Source organism: Rhinopithecus roxellana, chromosome 12 (genome assembly GCF_007565055.1).
Source record: "Rhinopithecus roxellana isolate Shanxi Qingling chromosome 12, ASM756505v1, whole genome shotgun sequence".
NCBI lineage: Eukaryota > Metazoa > Chordata > Mammalia > Primates > Cercopithecidae > Rhinopithecus > Rhinopithecus roxellana.
The window spans coordinates 121,622,327-121,642,179 of NC_044560.1; the positions used below are offsets into that span (position 1 = coordinate 121,622,327).

General features: G+C 57.6%; 3 protein-coding genes across 3 annotated transcripts; 1 reads left to right on the forward strand and 2 right to left on the reverse strand.

The window, feature by feature from the left end:
- The first annotated feature begins 1,927 nt into the window (after positions 1-1,927).
- Positions 1,928-8,492, forward strand: TRIM28 (tripartite motif containing 28). The gene is made up of 17 exons (XM_010361178.2): positions 1,928-2,937; positions 3,268-3,380; positions 3,607-3,739; positions 5,199-5,334; positions 5,416-5,532; positions 5,610-5,724; positions 5,851-5,997; positions 6,111-6,225; positions 6,307-6,413; positions 6,510-6,546; positions 6,635-6,680; positions 6,761-7,013; positions 7,104-7,423; positions 7,510-7,633; positions 7,722-7,808; positions 7,919-8,056; positions 8,149-8,492. The coding sequence occupies exons 1-17, from the start codon at positions 2,598-2,600 to the stop codon at positions 8,323-8,325; spliced, it is 2,505 nt and encodes an 834-aa protein (XP_010359480.2). The 5' UTR covers positions 1,928-2,597; the 3' UTR covers positions 8,326-8,492.
- An 833-nt stretch (positions 8,493-9,325) lies between these two features.
- On the reverse strand, positions 9,326-12,905 carry CHMP2A (charged multivesicular body protein 2A). The gene is made up of 6 exons (XM_010361179.2): positions 12,750-12,905; positions 11,813-12,004; positions 10,035-10,214; positions 9,831-9,961; positions 9,682-9,743; positions 9,326-9,537 (listed from the first exon to the last, which is right to left on the reverse strand). Exons 2-6 carry the CDS (start codon positions 11,978-11,980, stop codon positions 9,410-9,412), a joined length of 669 nt encoding a protein of 222 aa, XP_010359481.1. The 5' UTR covers positions 11,981-12,004; positions 12,750-12,905; the 3' UTR covers positions 9,326-9,409.
- A 565-nt stretch (positions 12,906-13,470) lies between these two features.
- UBE2M (ubiquitin conjugating enzyme E2 M) lies at positions 13,471-16,705 on the reverse strand. Its single transcript, XM_010361181.2, has 6 exons — positions 16,051-16,705; positions 14,839-14,933; positions 14,668-14,706; positions 14,463-14,566; positions 14,095-14,158; positions 13,471-14,009 (listed from the first exon to the last, which is right to left on the reverse strand). The coding sequence occupies exons 1-6, from the start codon at positions 16,157-16,159 to the stop codon at positions 13,869-13,871; spliced, it is 552 nt and encodes a 183-aa protein (XP_010359483.2). The 5' UTR covers positions 16,160-16,705; the 3' UTR covers positions 13,471-13,868.
- Positions 16,706-19,853: the final 3,148 nt, after the last annotated feature.

Here is a 19,853-nt window from a genome sequence, read left to right on the forward strand (position 1 = left end):
AGGTTTCTCCCACCACACGCCCTGCTTCCCTGCTCAGACAGGATTCTCCCCACACAGACTCTATTTCCCTCCTCAGACAGGATTCTCCCCACACGGACCCTGCTGCCCTCCTCAGATAGGATTCTCCCCACACACCCCGCTTCCCTCCTCAGACAGGATTCTCCCCACACACCCCGCTTCTCTCCTCAGACAGGATTCTCCCCACACAGACCCCGCTTCCCTCCTCAGACAGGATTCTCCCACCACACGCCCTGCTTCCCTGCTCAGACAGGATTCTCCCCACACACCCCGCTTCCCTCCTCAGACAGGATTCTCCTCACACACACCCCGCTTCCCTCCTCAGACAGGATTCTCCCACCACACGCCCTGCTTCCCTCCTCAGACAGGATTCTCCCACCACACACCCCGCTTCCCTCCTCAGACAGGATTCTCCCCACACACACCCCGCTTCCCTCCTCAGACAGGATTCTCCTCACACACACCCCGCTTCCCTCCTCAGACAGGATTCTCCCACCACACGCCCTGCTTCCCTGCTCAGACAGGATTCTCCCCACACAGACTCTATTTCCCTCCTCAGACAGGATTCTCCCCACAGGGACCCTGCTGCCCTCCTCAGATAGGATTCTCCCCACACAGACCCGCTTCCCTCCTCAGACAGGGTCCCCCTCCCCACTCAGACCCTGTTTCCCTCAGACAGGATTCTCCCCACACAAACCCTACTTTCCTCCTCAGACGGGATTCTCCCCACACGGACCTGCTTCCTTCCCTCCTTGGGATTCCCCACTGTTGAGGTTCAGTTTCCCCATCTGGAAAAGCATCAAAGTCAGGGTAGCCACTGACTAAATCATGGGGAGGGGACGCCTTGGGGGGCTGGATGGGATTTCATAGACTCATTGCTCTCATTGCCTCTTGTGATTTATAGTGTGTGTGTGTGTGTTTTTGCGAAGGGCGGTAGGGCGGTCGGCGTGGTGGCTCACACCTGCAATTCCAGCACTTTGGGAGGTCGAGGCGAGTCGATCACCTGAGGTCGGGAGTTCGAGACCAGCCTGGCCAACGTGGTGAAATTCAGTCTCTACTAAAAATACAAAAAATAGTCGGGCGTGTGGTGCCAAATGCCTGTAATCCCAGCTACTCAGGAGGCTGAGGCAGGATAATTGCTTGAACCCGGGAGGCAGAGGTTGCAGTGAGCCGAGATCGTGCCACTGCACTCCAGCCGCAACAGAGCAAAACTCCGTCTCAAAACAAACACAAAAAGATTTCTTCTTTTGGGATGGAGTTTCGCTCTTTTCTCCCAGGCTGTAGTGCAATGGCATGATCTCAGCTCACTACAACCTTCGCCTTCCGTGTTCAAGCGATCCTCCTGCCTCAGCCTCCCGAGTAGCTGGGAGTACAGGCGCCCGCCACCACGCCTGGCTAATTTTTGTATTTTTAGTAGAGACGGGGTTTCACCACGTTGCCCGGGCTGGTCAAGAACTCCCGACCTCAGGTGATCGACCCGCCTCGACCTCCCAAAGTGCTGGGATTAAAGGCGTGAGCCGCCGCGCCTGGCCACATTTTTTTCGATCTGTTGTCTAGGCTGGCGTGCAGTGGCACAATCCCGGCTCACTGCTGCCCCGGAGTCCTGGGCTAAACGGAGCCTCCCGATTCGCCTAAGAAAATGGTGGGATTACAGGTATGAGCCACGGCGCCCGGCTGTGATCTACATTTGATTTAGGCAAGTTTCTGTGTTTCTCAAGTTTAACTATAACGTGGTTAAAATTCAAAAGTCAGCCCCTGCTCTCACACAGGAGCTTCCTCCCTCCTGGGATGGAGACTGTCCTCCCCTCTCCCTGGGCACAGCCCTTTACTCCGTCTTGGCTCCGCCCACTTCTCCATCGGCTCTGCCCCCTGTTCCGAACTCTTAGTGACGCAGAGGCTGGAGACGACTCTACGAGAGCGAAAAGACGCGGGCTGAGAAAGACTTACGGACTGCCCATGCGCTTGGGCGCACAGCGGCCCGCTTCGGTGTGGTCTGGAGGTGGAGCTGAGAGGGGAATCACACTCTATAAAGGTGCGCACACCCCACTGGCGGATTAAATTGCGGCAGTGACGTCACAGAGGGCCCGCCCCGCCCCCACAAGACACCACCGACGTGGGGTTGGCCGTGGTGGAAGGACCCGGAGTGGGCGCGTGCGTACTGGCAGTTTCTCCCGCCCCGACCGGCCTGGGCCCCGCCCCCGGGCGTGCGGCGCCCAATGCGCGTGCGCGGCGGCGTCGGCGCCAGTTATTTCTGTCCCGCCCCCCGGCCTTGGCTCTTTCTGCGAGCGGGCGCGCGGGCGAGCGGTTGTGCTAGTGCTTGTGTCGCGTGGTGAGGGTTTCGGCGGCGGCTGAGGAAGAAGCGCGGGCGGCGCCTTCGGGAGGCGAGCGGGCAGCAGTTGGCGGTGCCGCAGCAGCGTCCCGCGCGCGGCGGGCAGCGGCCCAGGAGGCGCGTGGCGGTGCTCGGCCTCGCGGCGGCGGCGGCGGCGGCGACGGCCCAGCAGTTGGCGGCGAGCGCGTCTGCGCCTGCGCGGCGGGCCCCGCGCCCCTCCTCCCCCCTGGGCGCCCCCGGCGGCGTGTGAATGGCGGCCTCGGCGGCGGCAGCCTCGGCAGCAGCGGCCTCGGCCGCCTCTGGCAGCCCGGGCCCGGGCGAGAGCTCCGCTGGCAGCGAAAAGCGCTCCACCGCCTCTTCGACCGCGGCCTCGGCCTCGGCTTCGGCCTCGGTGTCGTCGCCCGCGGGGGGCGGCGCCGAGGCGCTGGAGCTGCTGGAGCACTGCGGCGTGTGCAGAGAGCGCCTGCGACCCGAGAGGGAGCCCCGCCTGCTGCCCTGTTTGCACTCGGCCTGTAGTGCCTGCCTAGGGCCCGCGGCGCCCGCCTCCGCCAACAGCTCCGGGGACGGCGGGGCTGCGGGCGACGGCGCCGGTAAGTACGAAGTGATCGGGGCCACCCCTCCCCCTACTCTCTGCCTTTGATTCCGACTGGGTGCAGAGATGAGGATACCACCTGGGCAAGAGGATGGGGGCCCGGACAGTGCACGGGGAGTACTTTCTGGGTCGTGCATAGGGACGTGGGTTTGGGCTGGTCGCTGAGATGAGACATCTGACTAAAGTTGGAGAAAAGACTCGGGGAGGGGAGGGGAGGGACTGGCTCGCTGCGGGATAATGGTCGGGGGGCCCACCCAGCAGGGGGATGAGGGGGGCCATAACTTGGGTGGGAACTTGTAACAGTCTCCCACATCCCTGCCTCTCGAAGTGGTGGACTGTCCCGTGTGCAAGCAACAGTGCTTCTCCAAAGACATCGTGGAGAATTATTTCATGCGTGATAGTGGCAACAAGGCTGCCACCGACGCCCAGGATGCTAACCAGGTGCGTCCAACCTCAGCAACCACAGGGAGGTTTCTGGGGAGGGGGCATCTACCCAGGAGGAGCTTGACACCAGCTCCCAGGCTGTTACTCGACTTTCCCAAGGCTCTGGGTGGGCTGTCTAGGCTGGGTCAAGAGACCAATCTTAATCTTGGGTTGTATTTTCTGGGGTGTAGATGTGGATCTAGCAAGTTGTCTTTCTTTCTCTGACCCTGCCTTTGTCTGGCAGTGCTGCACTAGCTGTGAGGATAATGCTCCAGCTACCAGCTACTGTGTGGAGTGCTCGGAGCCTCTGTGTGAGACCTGTGTAGAGGCGCACCAGCGGGTGAAGTACACCAAGGACCACACTGTGCGCTCTACTGGTACGTGAGGTTGAGGGGGCTATTGGAGTTGCTCTCCCGTATGTGCCCTCAGTTGCCTTTATAGTGTTGGTTGCATTTGGTGGATGGGTCCTGGAGTTCTCCAGGGGGTGCCGCCCGAAGGGCGCGAGGGCAGAACTCCAAAAGCAGGAAAACTGGAGTTGCGGTGTGTAGTCTCTAGGGCTTAGGTGGGGGGGTGGGGGGTGGGAAGGGGAGACAGGGGAGACCTTAATGTGCTGCAGGGAGGTACAGAGGGTTTGAGGAAGCTTATCAGGGAGTTCTCAGTCCTGGTGTTGAAGGGCTCAGAATATGCAAACAGGGAAAGGCATGGTGTGAAGGGCCTACTGGGTTTGTGGTTCCCTGGCAAACATCTGGTATAAGATGCTGTTAGGGAAAATGAGACTTTGTGGGTCCATGGGTTATAAGTGATGGTGATTTCTGGAAGCGTTTTAGCTTTTGAGTTGGCAGAGACTTACCCAGAGTTTGGTTTGGCATTTGCAGCTTTTCACAGTCACACGCTAGCTTTGATTTGGAAAGGAGCTTGAGACTCTTTTGAGTCTAGCCTAGTTTTTGGGCCAGAATCCTCCCATGAGTGGCCTTTTGGTAGCCATACTGTGATTCTTCCCATCCAGAGGCCAGCATTGGTGGAAGATAGTGGGAAGGTGGCGGCTGTGGGGCCTGAGGAGCCAGGAGGGATAGGCAGGGGGCTGCAGGGTGTCCTACATTCCACATGTCCCAAGCAAAGGTCAGGGTGCAGGAATGGGTGGCACTGGGGAAGTCAGTTTCCCCAGTGAGCACTGATGCTACGTATTTTGGATTTGGTTGGTATGTTGGACCACTGTGCTTAATCGGTTTTCTAATGGGGAAGCAGGCTTTGAAGGTTATTAATGTGTTGATTTTGGGGTGGAATTATGCTGAGCACCAAGCTCCTGCTCTAGAGCGGGTGTGACCACCATTCTGAGGGTCCTGGTTTGACATTTCAGCTCTCCCAGTATGAGAACCTCTACGAGGTTTTCTCTGGGCTCTTGGGTTGTAAGAGACCCTGGTGTTCTCTTGTCAGGGAAGAGGGAGGAAGTTAACCATGAAAGGAGAAGAAAAGGAGTCCAGAGTGGTTTGTAGGCGGAATTCTGAGTATGTCCACTTGGAGAAGTTGTCAGTAAAGGGAACAGGTTGGGGGGGGGGTAGTCCTGTTTTTCCGGAGGCTATCCTTACCTTTACATTGTTGTCACCTCTAGGAGCTAGAAGAAAGGGATGTGTTTCTCAGCTGTGTTGGGGCAGAGGTTTCTGGGAGCAAGGAATTGGGCTTGCAGGCCTGTATTCTTCGCTGGCCACACCTTCTACATCTTCCCAATAAATGGCGTAGTGTCACAGAATAGGCAGGAAATGAGGCCCCAACTTAGTCTGCTTCCTGAGTTGGGGGTGGTGAAGGGCAAGGTCCAGCCTTATGATTCCGACTCCCTAGGGCCTGCCAAGTCTCGGGATGGTGAACGTACCGTCTATTGCAACGTACACAAGCATGAACCCCTTGTGCTGTTTTGTGAGAGCTGTGATACTCTCACCTGCCGAGACTGCCAGCTCAATGCCCACAAGGACCACCAGTGAGTCCCAAGGCATAGTGGTTGGGTGGGTGTCACCCCTTCCCTAGCTTAGTGCTCAGGAACACATTTGTCTGCTCTCAGGTACCAGTTCTTAGAGGATGCAGTGAGGAACCAGCGCAAGCTCCTGGCCTCACTGGTGAAGCGCCTTGGGGACAAACATGCCACATTGCAGAAGAGCACCAAGGAGGTTCGCAGCTCGTAAGTGTGGGTTCTGGAGCTGTGGAGTGGCCCAGGGCAGCAAGACCCTACCTAGCCTGACCTGCTCTGTTCCTTAGGATTCGCCAGGTGTCTGACGTACAGAAGCGTGTGCAAGTGGATGTCAAGATGGCCATCCTGCAGATCATGAAGGAACTGAATAAGCGGGGCCGTGTGCTGGTCAACGATGCCCAGGTAATCCTTGTGCCAGTGAGAGGGTCCCTGAGCCCCCTCTGTTGATTGATGATGCTTTCCCGGGTTAAGGAGTGATCCTAGTGTTCTCTGCCTTCTTTGCTTACCTCATACATTTTCCATTTGCAGAAGGTTACTGAGGGGCAGCAGGAGCGCCTGGAGCGGCAGCACTGGACCATGACCAAGATCCAGAAGCACCAGGAGCACATTCTGCGCTTTGCCTCTTGGGCTCTGGAGAGTGACAACAACACAGCCCTTCTGCTTTCTAAGAAGTTGGTGTGTACTGGTGGGCTTCCAGCTGGTGGGTTCCAGGCAGGTGGCTCCCAGTACCTCAAATCCCTGTTTGTTGTTGGTGTGCTCATTCTTTCTTCCCTTTCACTCCCAACCAGATCTACTTCCAGCTGCACCGGGCCCTCAAGATGATTGTGGATCCCGTGGAGCCACATGGCGAGATGAAGTTTCAGTGGGACCTCAATGCCTGGACCAAGAGTGCCGAGGCCTTCGGTGGGTCCCAGGTCTACCTTCCTCTACTATGTTATTACCCCATGTGCTGTACCTTCTTATGTTTCTCTTTTCTTTGTGCAGGCAAGATTGTGGCAGAGCGTCCTGGCACTAACTCAACAGGCCCTGCACCCATGGCCCCTCCAAGAGCCCCAGGGCCCCTGAGCAAGCAGGGCTCTGGCAGCAGCCAGGTGAGCAGGAGAGAGGACCCAGGAAGGGGTGGGCAGGGAATGGGGTCCAACAGGGTTCCTGTCCCACTGAGGCAGAAGGCTCTGCTTTGTTCACAGCCTATGGAGGTGCAGGAAGGCTATGGCTTTGGGTCAGGTGAGTGGGTCTGCCTAGTGGGTGGGGAAGGGCCCCATTGCTGTTTCTACCCCAACCTGCCAGTCTTCTTTCTCCATTTTCTAAGTAGATGATCCCTACTCAAGTGCAGAGCCCCATGTGTCAGGTGTGAAACGGTAAGTATGGCACCTCCCCCGAGGGGGTGGAGGTGGATGGAGGGTGGGGGTGTACTCATGCCAGGTTGCTGCATCTGCAGGTCCCGCTCAGGTGAGGGCGAGGTGAGCGGCCTTATGCGCAAGGTGCCACGAGTGAGCCTGGAACGCCTGGACCTGGACCTCACAGCTGACAGCCAGCCACCCGTCTTCAAGGTCTTCCCAGGCAGTACCACTGAGGACTACAACCTTATTGTTATTGAACGTGGCGCTGCCGCTGCAGCTACCGGCCAGCCAGGAACTGCACCTGCAGGAACCCCTGGTGCCCCACCCCTGGCTGGTATGGCCATTGTCAAGGTAAGCCTGTCCCAAGGAACTATAGCTGTAGGAGGAAGGCTGTAGTCCAGGTCTGGACCCTGTTGAACACCCCTCATCACCACCTTGCAGGAGGAGGAGACGGAGGCTGCCATTGGAGCCCCTCCTACTGCCACTGAGGGCCCTGAAACCAAACCTGTGCTTATGGCTCTTGCGGAGGGTCCTGGTGCTGAGGGTCCCCGCCTGGCCTCACCTAGTGGCAGCACCAGCTCAGGGCTGGAGGTGGTGGCTCCTGAGGGTACCTCAGCTCCAGGTGGTGGCCCGGGAACCCTGGATGACAGTGCCACCATTTGCCGTGTCTGCCAGAAGCCAGGTGATCTGGTCATGTGCAACCAGTGTGAGTTTTGTTTCCACCTGGACTGTCACCTGCCGGCCCTGCAGGATGTACCAGGGTGAGTGTGAGGCTGGTGTGGGTCTAGTCTGGGTGTTGGGCTCTCTGGACAGGATCATGTGCAGACCCTTATTCTCTTCACCCTAGGGAGGAGTGGAGCTGCTCACTCTGCCATGTGCTCCCTGACCTGAAGGAGGAGGATGGCAGCCTCAGCTTGGATGGTGCAGACAGCACTGGTGTGGTGGCCAAGCTCTCGCCAGCCAACCAGCGGGTGAGGGCTGGGGTTACTTAGGTGGGGTTGCCCAGAGAGGCTTTATAGGTGCTACCCAGAGCTGTGACATCTGGTACACTGTTTGTAGAAATGTGAGCGTGTCCTGCTGGCTCTCTTCTGTCATGAACCCTGCCGCCCCCTGCATCAGTTGGCTACCGACTCTACCTTCTCCCTGGTGAGTCCTAGGACGGGAAAGTGGAGGGGGGGTGGTGGCTGCCGGGTCTCACCCTCAACTTATGCATGTATATGTGTGTCTTTGTGTGTGTATGTGTGATCTGCCTGCAGGACCAGCCCGGTGGCACCCTGGATCTGACCCTGATCCGCGCCCGCCTGCAGGAGAAGTTGTCACCTCCCTACAGCTCCCCACAGGAGTTTGCCCAGGATGTGGGCCGCATGTTTAAGCAATTCAACAAGTTAACTGAGGTGAGCCAGTGGAACGGAGGGGCTGTGGGCAGGGAGAGATGTGAAGGAAAGAGCTAGGACCCATTCATCCACTGCATTCCTGCTTGGTCCAGGACAAGGCAGACGTGCAGTCCATCATCGGCCTGCAGCGCTTCTTCGAGACGCGCATGAACGAGGCTTTCGGTGACACCAAGTTCTCTGCTGTGCTGGTGGAGCCCCCGCCGATGAGCCTGCCTGGTGCTGGCCTGAGTTCCCAGGAGCTGTCTGGTGGCCCTGGTGATGGCCCCTGAGGCTGGAGCCCCCATGGCCAGCCCAGCCTGGCTCTGTTCTCTGTCTTGTCACCCCATCCCCACTCCCCTGGTGGCCTGACTCCCACTCCCTGGTGGCCCCATCCCCCAGTTCCTCACGATATGGTTTTTACTTCTGTGGATTTAATAAAAACTTCACCAGTTCCTCAGGCCTTGGCTAGTTGGGGGGCTGTGGTCCTAGGGCCTGGTTTATTGACTGTATCTGCTCTTCAGCCTTATCAAGCACTGGTGGCACGAGGGAGGGGGGTCTTGTCCTCAGCCTACCCAAGCCCATGTGTATGGATGCCTAGGGAGTGGGGAAGGCTGCCTCCTTGCCCTTTCTGGATATGGGGAGGGCACCCAGGGCAAAGGATGTACACACTAGAGGCTTGTTGGGTACCCTGTGCGATACTGGGTGGGTGTGACCTGCAGCCCTGTGTAGGCAGGGTTAGCCCCACTCTACTGAATGCTTCGTAAACTTTGGTGCTGTAGCTGTTGTTCTCATCTTCAGATGGTACCACAGTGAACTGAGACCTTCCAAATATGGTTTTTTCCGTCTCCCTTTGCTGAGTCTACTTAACATTATCATTCATCCCTGTGTTATGATTTAGTTACTCTACAGTTGAGCCCGTGTGAATTTCAAGGCCACCCCCTTGCCTCTGTTGGTTGGTCTGGACTGGCCTCCGAATGTTGTCATTAAACCATCACTGGACCAAACAGTGTTGGGCAGTACAGCCTGGGAGATGGAGGACTGGCCTCTCAAGATCCTACCAGGGTGTTTGGGGGAGCCCAGTATCTTGGGAGAGGGGATGGAGCAGGGCCCACAGCTCACCTCAAGCTCCCAACCCCTGAAAAACCCCAGGTGGACTTTGCTTGTCCACCCCTGCCCCAAACCCTAACCCTTAGCTTTGTACCAAGTGCCTCTTGCCTTAGGTGATACTTGTTCTCCCAGGGACCCCAGCCTGGTCCCACATCAGGCCAAAAGTCACATGGGCCTAGAGACTAGTGTCCAATCTCTTTTATTACAGAGGGGTTAGGGTAAAAGATCCTGGGCATCCACTGGTTATGTTGGAGTGGCAGGGGGCACTCAGTCCCTCCGCAGGTTCTTGAGCCGTTCCTCCAGGTCTGCATCAGCATCAGCTAGGGCTGAGGCTGCGGCCTCTGCTTTTTTCCCACCAGCAGCCACACTGAGCGAGCCCCCAGTTGAGGGGAGGTCTGCAGAGAAAGGGGGGGTTTGAGCAGGGGGGAATCAGGCTGAGTGGGAAACGCAGTGGAGGGGAGTATTGCAGGGAAAGGGAGGGCTTGGGGCTGTGGGTGGGCCTTGGGTGGGAAATGGGGCCCAGGTTTTGGAGCACTCACTTGACAGCTCATCTGTTAGGCTAAGTCCCAGCTCATCCAGGACCTGGGACACAACAGCATCACTAGGGAAGAGAGAGAACTCAATGAGGGCTATGCATTCCATGAGGGCCAGGCAAACATCTCTACCCTCCCATCCAGTTTCCCCATACCTCTCCTCTTCATCTTCCTCATCACCCATGGCATCATCAATGGCATCATTCATCATCTCCTCCTTCATATCCATGATCTCTGCCTGCCGCTCAAACTCCATCATGATCTTCTGGATCTGGGGCAACTTCAGCTGGAAGTGGTAGGAGTGTGAGTGTGGTCCCCATGGGTCGTGGGAGTGGGAAGGGGGATTGGGAAAAGCGCACCTGTCTGTTCATGGTGCCCATGGCCTTGGTGACACCCTTCATGGCTTGTGCCATCGAGTTGTTGGACTTGAGTGTCTGAATCTTGAGGGACACAGCCTGGATGTTGGCCCGCATCAATACAAACTTGCGCACATAGCGCCGGGTGCGCACCAAGTCTTTTGCCATGATGCGAACGGCATCCTGCAGAGTAGACAAGAGTATCAAGGACACAGGAATGAGATTATCCTATACTTCTTGACACCCCATTAGTTAGGTGTTCCTCCCCACCACCCCAATTCGCAATTCCACTTGAAGTTTACAGAGACTTTGTGGCTAACCCAGTGGTCACTGGTCCCTCCCTCCTGACCTAACCCTTCTCTGCCTCTTGGGCCACGAACTCCCTGGGCTCCTTTGTAAGGTCCTCCTCACCTCTCTTGATTCGTAAATAGTAAAAGAAAGGCCCCAGGCTCACTCCTTAGGGTTCCTTTTCTCTCCACGTTTTCAGTCATTCTTTTGACTTACAACAGCCATTGCTCAATTTCTATTCCCAGCCCAAAGAATCTGCCCCTTCTTCCACTTGATACAAACCCACACCTCAAACTATCCAGAATCACATATAAACCTGAGGCTCAGCTTTTGATTTCCTCTCCAAACATCTTTCTTGCCCATCCCAAGAAATGCTGTCTTCTCTGCCTACCTATTCAGGCCAAAACCCTCTCACCCATCAAAGGCTGTGTTCCTTCTTCATGTTTCCTTACTGGTTTTGGCAGCCTCTTGGCTGTAGCTTATCCTTATCCTGTTTTTTTTTTTTTTTTTTTTTGAGATGGAGTCTTGCTTTGTTGCCTAGGCTGGAGTGCTGTGGCACAATCTTGGCTCACTGAAACCTATGCCTCCCGGGTTCAAGCAATTCTCCTGCCTCAGCCTCTCGAATAGCTGGAATAACAAGCATGCACCACCATGTCCGGCTAATTTTTGGTAGAGCGGGCTTCTGCTATGTTGGCCAGCCTAGTCTTGAACTCCTGACCTCGGGTGATCCATCCACCTCAGCCTCCCAAAGTGCTGGGATTACAGGTGTGAGCCACCATGCCTGGCCAACTTATCCTTATAGTTACTTTTTTTCTTTCTTTCTTTTCTTTTTTTTTTTTTGAGACAGTCTCACTCTGTTGCCCAGGCTGGAGTGCAGTGGCACGATCTCAGCTCACTGTAACCTCCGCCTCCTGGGTTCAAGTGATTGTCTTGCCTCAGCCTCTGGAGTAGCTGGGATTACAGGCGTGCACCACCACACCCAGCTAGTTTTTTGTATTTTTAGTAGAGACGGGGTTTCACCCTGTTGGTCAGGCTGGTCTCGAAGTCCTGACCTCAGGTGATCCAACCACCTTGGCCTCCCAAAGTGCTGGGATTACAGGTGTGAGCTACCGCGCCCAGCCCTGTAATCCCTAACCTTTCAACTTAGCTCCCACTTTGGCCCACAATTCTGAATTGTCTGGTCCATGCCCAACTCTTGAAGCTCACCTGTCATCTCCCATTTTGTCGAGGCTGTCTTTTAACATTTGCTGCTCTGTCTGCTTGACACATTCCCTGCCCAGATCTGTAGGCTCACTGTCATCGCTCAAGCCTTGGCTCTCATACCAGTTCCTTGGAGGCAGCCTTCCAGACCCTCAAACTAGGGAAGCCTTGCTGACCTTTCACTCCACTCATTTTGCTGAAAGCACCTGTGTTTGGTGTCTGGTCTCTCTTGTTCACTGCTGTTACAGCCGTGCCTGATTGACAGCAACCTGCCCCTGACCACCCACACTCACCATCTGGCCTTGCTTGGCCATCTTCTTAATGTCTGCAATTATTTTCTTCTCCTGGGTCTCTAGTTTCTGTCGCTCGCGGTCCAGCTCCCGCATGGCACGGTTCAGGGCCCTCTGGTTCTGCCGCAGTAGCTCCTCTGGCGTCTTCCGGCGCCCGAACAACAGGTCCATGGTGGTAGAAGCCCACTGGCAGGCCTGAGACAGATGTGAGGCCCAGTTGTAAGGCAGGGGGCCCAGAAGGAGAGCAAGAAGCAGAACAGGGTCACGGGAGCCTTGCCAAACGGGAAGGGGCTGAGACTGGAGACAGGAATGAGGGCCCAAAAGGGAGCAGCTGAGAGCACTGGGATTGTCCCGGGGACATATAAGGGGGACAGGTAGACCTGAAAATTATCCAAGCGCTGGCCCGAGCCCCTCCATCCCCATGTCCCCACAGAAGTTTCGGCTTCCAAATTCAGCTTTTCTCTCCAGACCCATGGGTGAGGCCCTGGAGTCCTTGATACGACTGAGAGCGGGGGGCGACGCGAGTTGGAGCACTAGTGTTTTGGGGACCGTGGGCACCGAGCACAGGGCAATTGTGGGGGTTCTGATAGAGGAGGACAGGATGGGCGGAGACCCTAAGAACCAAGAAAGGTGAATGTGGGGCTGTGAAGCTGAGGACAAGGCATTACAATCTGGGAACCCTGAATGCTGAGGGAGACGGTTGGGAGCGTTGGGGCATCCTGTACACCGAGGACGGGATGATGGAGGTTGGGTCGCACTATACACCGAGGACAGAGAGTCAGTGGGCCCGGCACCAAAGCAAGGTGGTGTTGGAGACGTCGATGTTGACGACAGGGTCCCAGGGAGAAGCGAGGCAGCGGACACCCGGGCGAGTAGAAAGCCTCGTACGCTGCCGCCCGCACGCCCACCCGAGATCCGCGGTCCAGCAGGGGCCACTCACCGGAGCTGGGACGGGCACCCGCTTCCGCTTCCGGGTCACGCTTCTTTCTGGGTTCCCCGACTTGCCCACCTACCAATGCCCCTCGATCCAGTCGCCTCCGCCGCCGTTTCCGGATTAAACGACGTGACGTATCATGCCCCGCCCGCACCCGGAAGGTTGGGAGGCTACCAGGAGCGCGCGTGCGTACGTGCCCTGGAATGGGCCAGCGTTCGAGCGCATGCGCAATAGCTCCCGTTTCCTTAGCGCGTCAGTGTTTCATGTCTGAGTCCCGCCCGAGTGGCCCAACCAAGCCAGTACCTGGGTGGGCGCTTTCCACCCAACCTCCACTTGAGTGCCCAGCTTATCCGTGAGACCCTGACTTCTGCCGGAGGCCTCAGATAGGAGCCTCAGGAGGCTCCTCCTCCTTGGTGGGCCCACCCACACAAGAAAGGGGCAAAGCTAGAGATGGCTTGTTTCTTCCACTGTGCTGCCCTCTTGGCCAGGAACCCAGAGGTCACTGGATCCTGCCTACGCTTCTCATCCTAGAGTAGGCTTCATCCCAACCAACCCCAGGCTCAGGCCTGGTATCCCCACCAACTCGAGAGCTGCCCCAGGCACTGGGCAGCCTGTTGTAGGGTGCTCCAATGCCACCTGTGACCAGACGTTCCACCACCCCAGCTTTGCAGGCCCTAATGGACCTCAGCTGCCCCACCCACCCCATAGAAGTAAGAAGCAGAGGCCATGCAGTAACATTCCCCTTTAATAGCCTGGTGCGACCTCCAGAGGTGGAGGGGTGGGTTGCCTGGGCCCAGCTACCCAGGCCCCTTGCCCACCCACTCCACAGCCCAGAGTGGGGGCTGAACAAGCACCCAGCAGGGGGGCTAGACAAGCCAATTCATTTCCCATCGCTGAGTGGGTCGGGGGAGGCAGCGCCGACCTTAATCACATGGTGGTAAAAAAAAAAAAAAATAAAAAAAAAAAAAAAAAATAACTAGGGGCAAGTGGCAGGAAGGGGAGGCAAGGCCAAGGCAGGGAATTCCCCCACGGGCCGCCCCCCAAACCCCTACCGATGGCCCCCAATAAATATTTGCAGGGGATGCCAGGGCTTGTGGCCGTGGCGGGGGTGGGTATGCGCCAACCCTATTTCAGGCAGCGCTCGAAGTAGGTGGAGCCGATGTAACCACCCCGCATGGAGCGCTGCACGTTCTGCTCAAACAGCCGCCGGTTGTTCTGCAGGACCTCTGCCGCCTCCTTGTTCAGTGGGTCCTCGGGGTTGGGCTCCTGTGGCCAGTACAGGTTGGGGGGTCAACAGGCCAGAGGGACAGAAGGCCAGTCTCCCCAGACCCAACCACCTATTCCTACTCACCAAGAAGAGATACTGCAGGCCATAAATTATGGAGTTTATCGTAAGGACTGGCTTCCAGTCCTCTCTGTGGACAGAGAGCATCAGGGTCAGAGCTTGGTGAGTGGGAGACTGCCACAGGCCCCTCCGGTATTGGGCAGGTCGGATCCAGGGCATAGGAGAGTGAGCATGTGAGAGGCTGGGAGGGAGGGTGTGGAGGCCAGGCCAGGGAGAAAACCAAGGTCAGGCCATGAGGAAGATGACTGGGAAATGAAGAAACCACAGACAACAAAGGGGTGGGAAGGGACAGAGTCTGATGTAGTGCCCACAAGACCATGAGGGGGACCTGGCAGGCAGGGCTGGGGAGGGCAGTAGAGGGCTCGTGCCTTCACCTGAGGATGTTGAGGCAGACGTTGCCCTCGAGGTCAATGTTGGGGTGATAGACCATTGTCTCACACTTCACCTTGGGGGGATCATGTGGGTAACCCTGGCCCACCTGGCTCCAGGAAAAGAAAGGAGAGATGGGTAGGTCCCTGGAAGGGCTTCAGCTGCTGCCTCATCAGTCCAGGGAGCCATCCCTGCCTGCCTGGGACTCACCTTAAAACTGAACACAAACTTCCCACTCTTGTAGAAGCCCTGGGAGGGAAAGGGGGAGAAGAAAATTTTAGGGTTCCATCCTGTGGGGCCTGATGGGCAGAACACGTCTCCCTCCTCTCAGTGGGGACACCCTTGGTCTGCTCCTGGGAATTCAGCCATATGCACCCTCACCTCATCAGGACAGATGACCAGCTTGAAGTTGAGGAGGTCGTCTGGATCTGAGAAGCTGATATCACACGTCTTGGGCAGGTTCAGCTCGTTTATGTCTGGGTTTGGGCAGCAGAGAGTGGGGGTCAAAAAGAGGGAGGGGAAGAGAGAGAGAAAGGGAGCCAGCAGGACACTTACGGCAGGTGTTTGTTAGCAGAGCCCCCATGGTCTCCTCCTAGACCCCTAGGCCTCTGTCCTGGGCTGTGCTCCACACCTCCAGCCCTCTCCCTGCTCCCTAGCTTGGCTCTTGTGGATACACATCATACCCCAAGCATGCATGTTTAGTTGTGTATGCGTGTCCCAACTCCTGGCCCAGAGTAACCCCCAACTCTTCTGTATCCACAGCTCCCAAATGCCCCCACTCCCAAACATCCTCTGACTGCCCTAAACTCCAGACTCCCCATCCATGACCTCCACTCTCCAGTATCTACCTGTTCACCTAAACTCAAAAATCCTGCCCACCCCCACCAACCCTCAGTCCTCACTGTCCTTCCTCTTCTGTCTCTCAGACCCAGCTTCCCATCTGACCCCCACAATCTCAAGTCCCCACCCCCCACCCCCCTGCCCCACCTCCTCTGACTCTGAGGTTCACAGCACAATAGCCTAAATTTTCCCTCACCCCTGTCTCCAATCCCTGGTACTCACTAACCTTCCCTCCTCTACCTGTCACCCCAAACCCAAATTGCTGTGACTCTCAGGCAGGCCCATGAGTCCCTGATCCTCCAACCTACTTTACCCGTCTGACTCTGAGATTCCCAGAGACCCCAGCATAATACACTAAATCCTCTCCCACTCATATCCCCAACCTTTAGCCTCTACTATCCGTCTCTTTTTCGCCTGTCACCCCAAACCCAAGTTCCCGTCTAACCCGCATACTCTCGAATCCCCAGCTCCTCCACTCCACTGCCTGACTCTGAGATTCCGAGTCCCTAGTACCAGACACCAGGCCTTCCTAATATCCTAAACCACCACATACCGGGCCCCATCTCTGACCCCCACCCCGTGACTGCATAATCCCAACTCTCAAGACCTGAACTACGACCCCCCCCACCCCACTCGGGGCCCTCCACTTTTGACCCTCGGCAACAGCATTACTCCCTCCTGACTCTCAACATCACCCGGCCTCAGGCCCTGACCTCCGACCTCCGGCTCCAACCCCATCCCCTGACCCCCTACCCTTCTGGATCCGCAGCTGCGCCGCCGACGCCTTCTTGCTGCTGCCCTTGGTGCCGCCCGCCGACTCCTCCTCCTTCTTCTGCTGCTTCAGCGAGAACAGCTTGATCATCCTGCCGCCGCCGCCGCCGCTGCCGCCGCCGCGGGGCCCGGGACCCCGGCCACCCGGCCCCCCGCCGCCGCCCGCGTCGCCTCCGCTCCTCGGACCCGCCGCTGCGGCCTCCTCCGCTGCTGCCGCCACCCGCCCGGCCTGCCGCGCCGCTCCGCGCCCACCGCGCGGCCCGCTTCGGCTCCCGTAGTCCGGCTACGGCCTGGCCCAGCGCCTCGCGCTCGCTCGGCAGCTCTCGGCCAAATTCGGCTGTTCTCGGGCCCGCCCGGCCCCGCCCCCACTGCCCCGGGCCGCTCCTTCCTTGCCCTCGCCCACTCTGGTCTCAGGCCCCGCTGCAGCTGGGGACTCGGGGCTGCCCGGACCGTGCCGTTTGCCGCTCAGCTGATCCCTCCGCGAAGGGGCTGCGGCTAGGGGTGGAAGGAGGACGCGGCAGCCGCGGTGACGGCGGGTGGGTATTGGAGGATCGTCTTCCGCGGCAGCAGCGGCTTCAGCGCGGAGATCTGCAACGGCCTCGGGCGCCCCGCGTCTTCGGATATTTCCGCCGCCTGCCCGCTTTGGCCCTTCCCGCCCGGCCTGCGTTGTGCGCCTGCGCAGCCGCCGCAAACCCGCGTTGCTCAGCGATGGAGTTTGGGGTTCGGCCTCCTTCGGCTGGACTCGGGTATTTCCGTTCATGGAGATGACGCTTCGGCGGCCCTGCGAGTCACTTCCGGCGACTCTCGCGGGGCCGGGCAGGAAGCGGGGTTAGCCGCCATCTTTTAGTGGGGCAGACTGGGCCGCTTTGCTCGCGGTTACTTCATCGTATGTTGTGTATGTGCAGAGCGCGGCGGGGGTGGTCGTCTCCGCTGCTGCCGCCACCCACACGGCCTGCCTTTGACCCCATAGATCACAGACAAGGCAGGGTGATCGCGGCAAGACCCTGAGTGAGACTAGAGGCGTTACCCAGAGGGTGCGAGGTCGAGCACCCTCACTGTCCTATCGCAAACCCAAAGATCCCTGTTCCTGGAGATTCTGATTGAGGTAAACTAACAAAACATGTATTGTGCCAGAGAGTGGTAAGCACTGTGGTTACAGTGGTGTAGGGGAAGACCTGTCGGGGTGGACACTTTTGGAACGGAACGTGACGTGCGGGCGGAGCCTGGGCGCTATTGGCATGGGCCCCGAGTTCCAGCGGAGACGCACTGGAGTCTCTGCGCTTCCCCTACTATCTGGAAAAGGGGATGGAGGCGGGGTCAACTTCCCATCCAATTACAGCTCAGCGTGCCTCGGAGGGCGGGAGGAAACGGAACTCTGCGGGTCTGCGACTTCTGGCCGTCACCACAGAAACTACCGGCCCCGGGAGCGCATGGTGTGGTGGCCTTTCCCTGCGGGGTCCCCCAGGCTCCACTCCTCTGATTCTGCAGATCCTCCCCCAGGAGTGGCCTCTGGCCAAGGCTGGCTTGCCTGCTTCCCCCGAGGTCAGGCCCCTAGTCTTGGGGGTTAGGGTGACTTGAAGCAGCAGGGGGAAGTCCGGCTGCACCCCGGAAGAAGCTTGGACACACAAACCTCAAGTCTCTGTTACTGGAAATGCCCAGGCCAAGGCTAGCCTGACACCTGCCCAGAGCAAGACCTTGAGTGGGGTTTAAGGCTCAAGCTGTACCCTGCTGCACACAGACCCCTTCTTTGAAATTGCCTTTCACCCTGTGTTACCTGCACCCAAGTCATCCATTGGAGGGGTGGGGGAGAGGGCTGTGTGAAGGACCTGGACAATGGGATGGAAGGGGAAGATGGCTAGGGCAAAATAGTCAATGGCACTCTGTCCTGGAGACGCTGCCCTGAAGCCTGCAGTATGCTGAACTTGCGCTCTCAGCGTCTGTCCACTTTCACCTCAGCTGCGTTTCCACTGGTTTGCTGCTGGATCTATTCCTGACTGAATCCTTCCAATGTGCCTAGGGCCAGGGTGGGAGAAGTCTTCAGCTCTAGTGATGGGAATGATCACCACAGGGCAGGGAAACTGGCCCAGGGCCTGCAGTCTTTGCTTCTCAGACTGGTTGGGGATCCATCTGCAGGGTCCTACACCCTCATCACCTGCTGCTTGTAAACACGAGAACAGGAAAGTCCTGAAAAATCTGAATTTCCAGGTAAAATCCTCCAGTTTTAAAACTAGGAAATGGTTTCCTAGGTGTAAAGGAGTTTTACAAAGACATCCTGAGGCAGAATCTGGATCACAAGGTGTCAGTTTGCTCCTGCTGGATCGCATGATCTTGGTTAGCTAGGGAGAATCTGGCCTGTCTGGGTCCTCTCCTGGGGTTTGGCTTGGCCCATGGCCCAGGGGACAGCCATGACAGGGTGTGGAGGGGAGCATGCAGGTTTCAGGCATCAAGTTTAGGCACAGTACCACCCACAAACCTGGGGGTTGGCAGATCCAAGTGGGATCCTTGGCTCCCAGCTGCACGAAGTACTGTGACCCCACTGGTTCCCTTTGTTCCTCTAGTATTAAGGGTGAGATGCTGAATGTCCCCATGAGTACAGCTCTTCAGCGGGTACTCCCACTGATAGGTGGATATAGGTAGAAAGCCTTGGCCGCTCATGACCACTTCAGGGAGTAGGGTGCTGTTAGGGTAAGGACGACTGGACAGCTGAGCTGGGGTGGGAGAGGTAGTATCATGGGAATTATCAGCGCTAACTTGGAGCAAGGAGGACTGGTGGGCTCAGGAGGCTGGTAACCTCCCTGAGGATTGAGTGTTCTCCCAACCCTTGGAGGCCCTGGTCTCAGTGTCAAGGGAAAATCCTATGGGATGTCGTTGCCAGAGAAGGGCTGGGCTCCAGATCTGCCCACCTAGGCATCACTGCGCAGGGCAGAGACCACAAACACCCCTCTTCACCTGCAGCTGTGTTAGGGGCAGGCCAGAACAGGGGTTGGAAAGGGAGAAAAGACTAGGGTAGCAGCATCTCTTCCCCCTGGCAACAGCAGGTCCTTCCAGGAGCAACAGTTTTTACATACCTCCCAGAACCAGGCTCATTGGGCCCCTTGGAGACACCCACACCAGTGCCCCCTCCTCAGGAGTCTCCTAGGCCTTTGGGGCACCCTCCTGAGAATAGAGACCTCCAGACCAGCTGAGCAGTACCCCCTCAGGCCCACAGGGCTTCCCTGCCAGCTAAGAGACCCCAGGACGGGCTCAGCAGTGCCCCCTTCTCAGAGGCCTGAGTTTCAGCTCCATGGGAAACACTGGAGCTTCTAAGTTGCAATGCTTCCCTTTGTTCTTCTAGGCCTAAGGGTCTAGCTGCTTCCTGCAGGAACTTTCCCATTTCTAAGCCAGATTGACTTAACCTTCTCAGTCCCCCATTAGTCACCTAACACCTAGTTAGCTGTGCTGTCTCTTGACCCTGATTGATCAGGCATGGCACCATGCTACACACATATGGACTCCTGGTAGATGCTCACAGAGAACATTTCTTCCTCTCTGGGTTTGGGAAACCGAGGTCCATTGCCCAGGGAGAGCTGAGGCTGGACTGCCCAGGGCAGTTCTGCCCCACCTGCTGCTGGTCCATTCCCTTAGTGTATACCGGAAGCTTGGTATAGCAGCGGTCCCACACGCGGGGTAGGTGATGCTAGGAGCCGCCTCTATCAGGGTGAAGAGGGGTGTTGTGGAGGGGAACTAGCACAGGAACCATGTGGTTGCAGAGGGAGCACACCAGCCCAGCACTGTGGGGGTTGGAG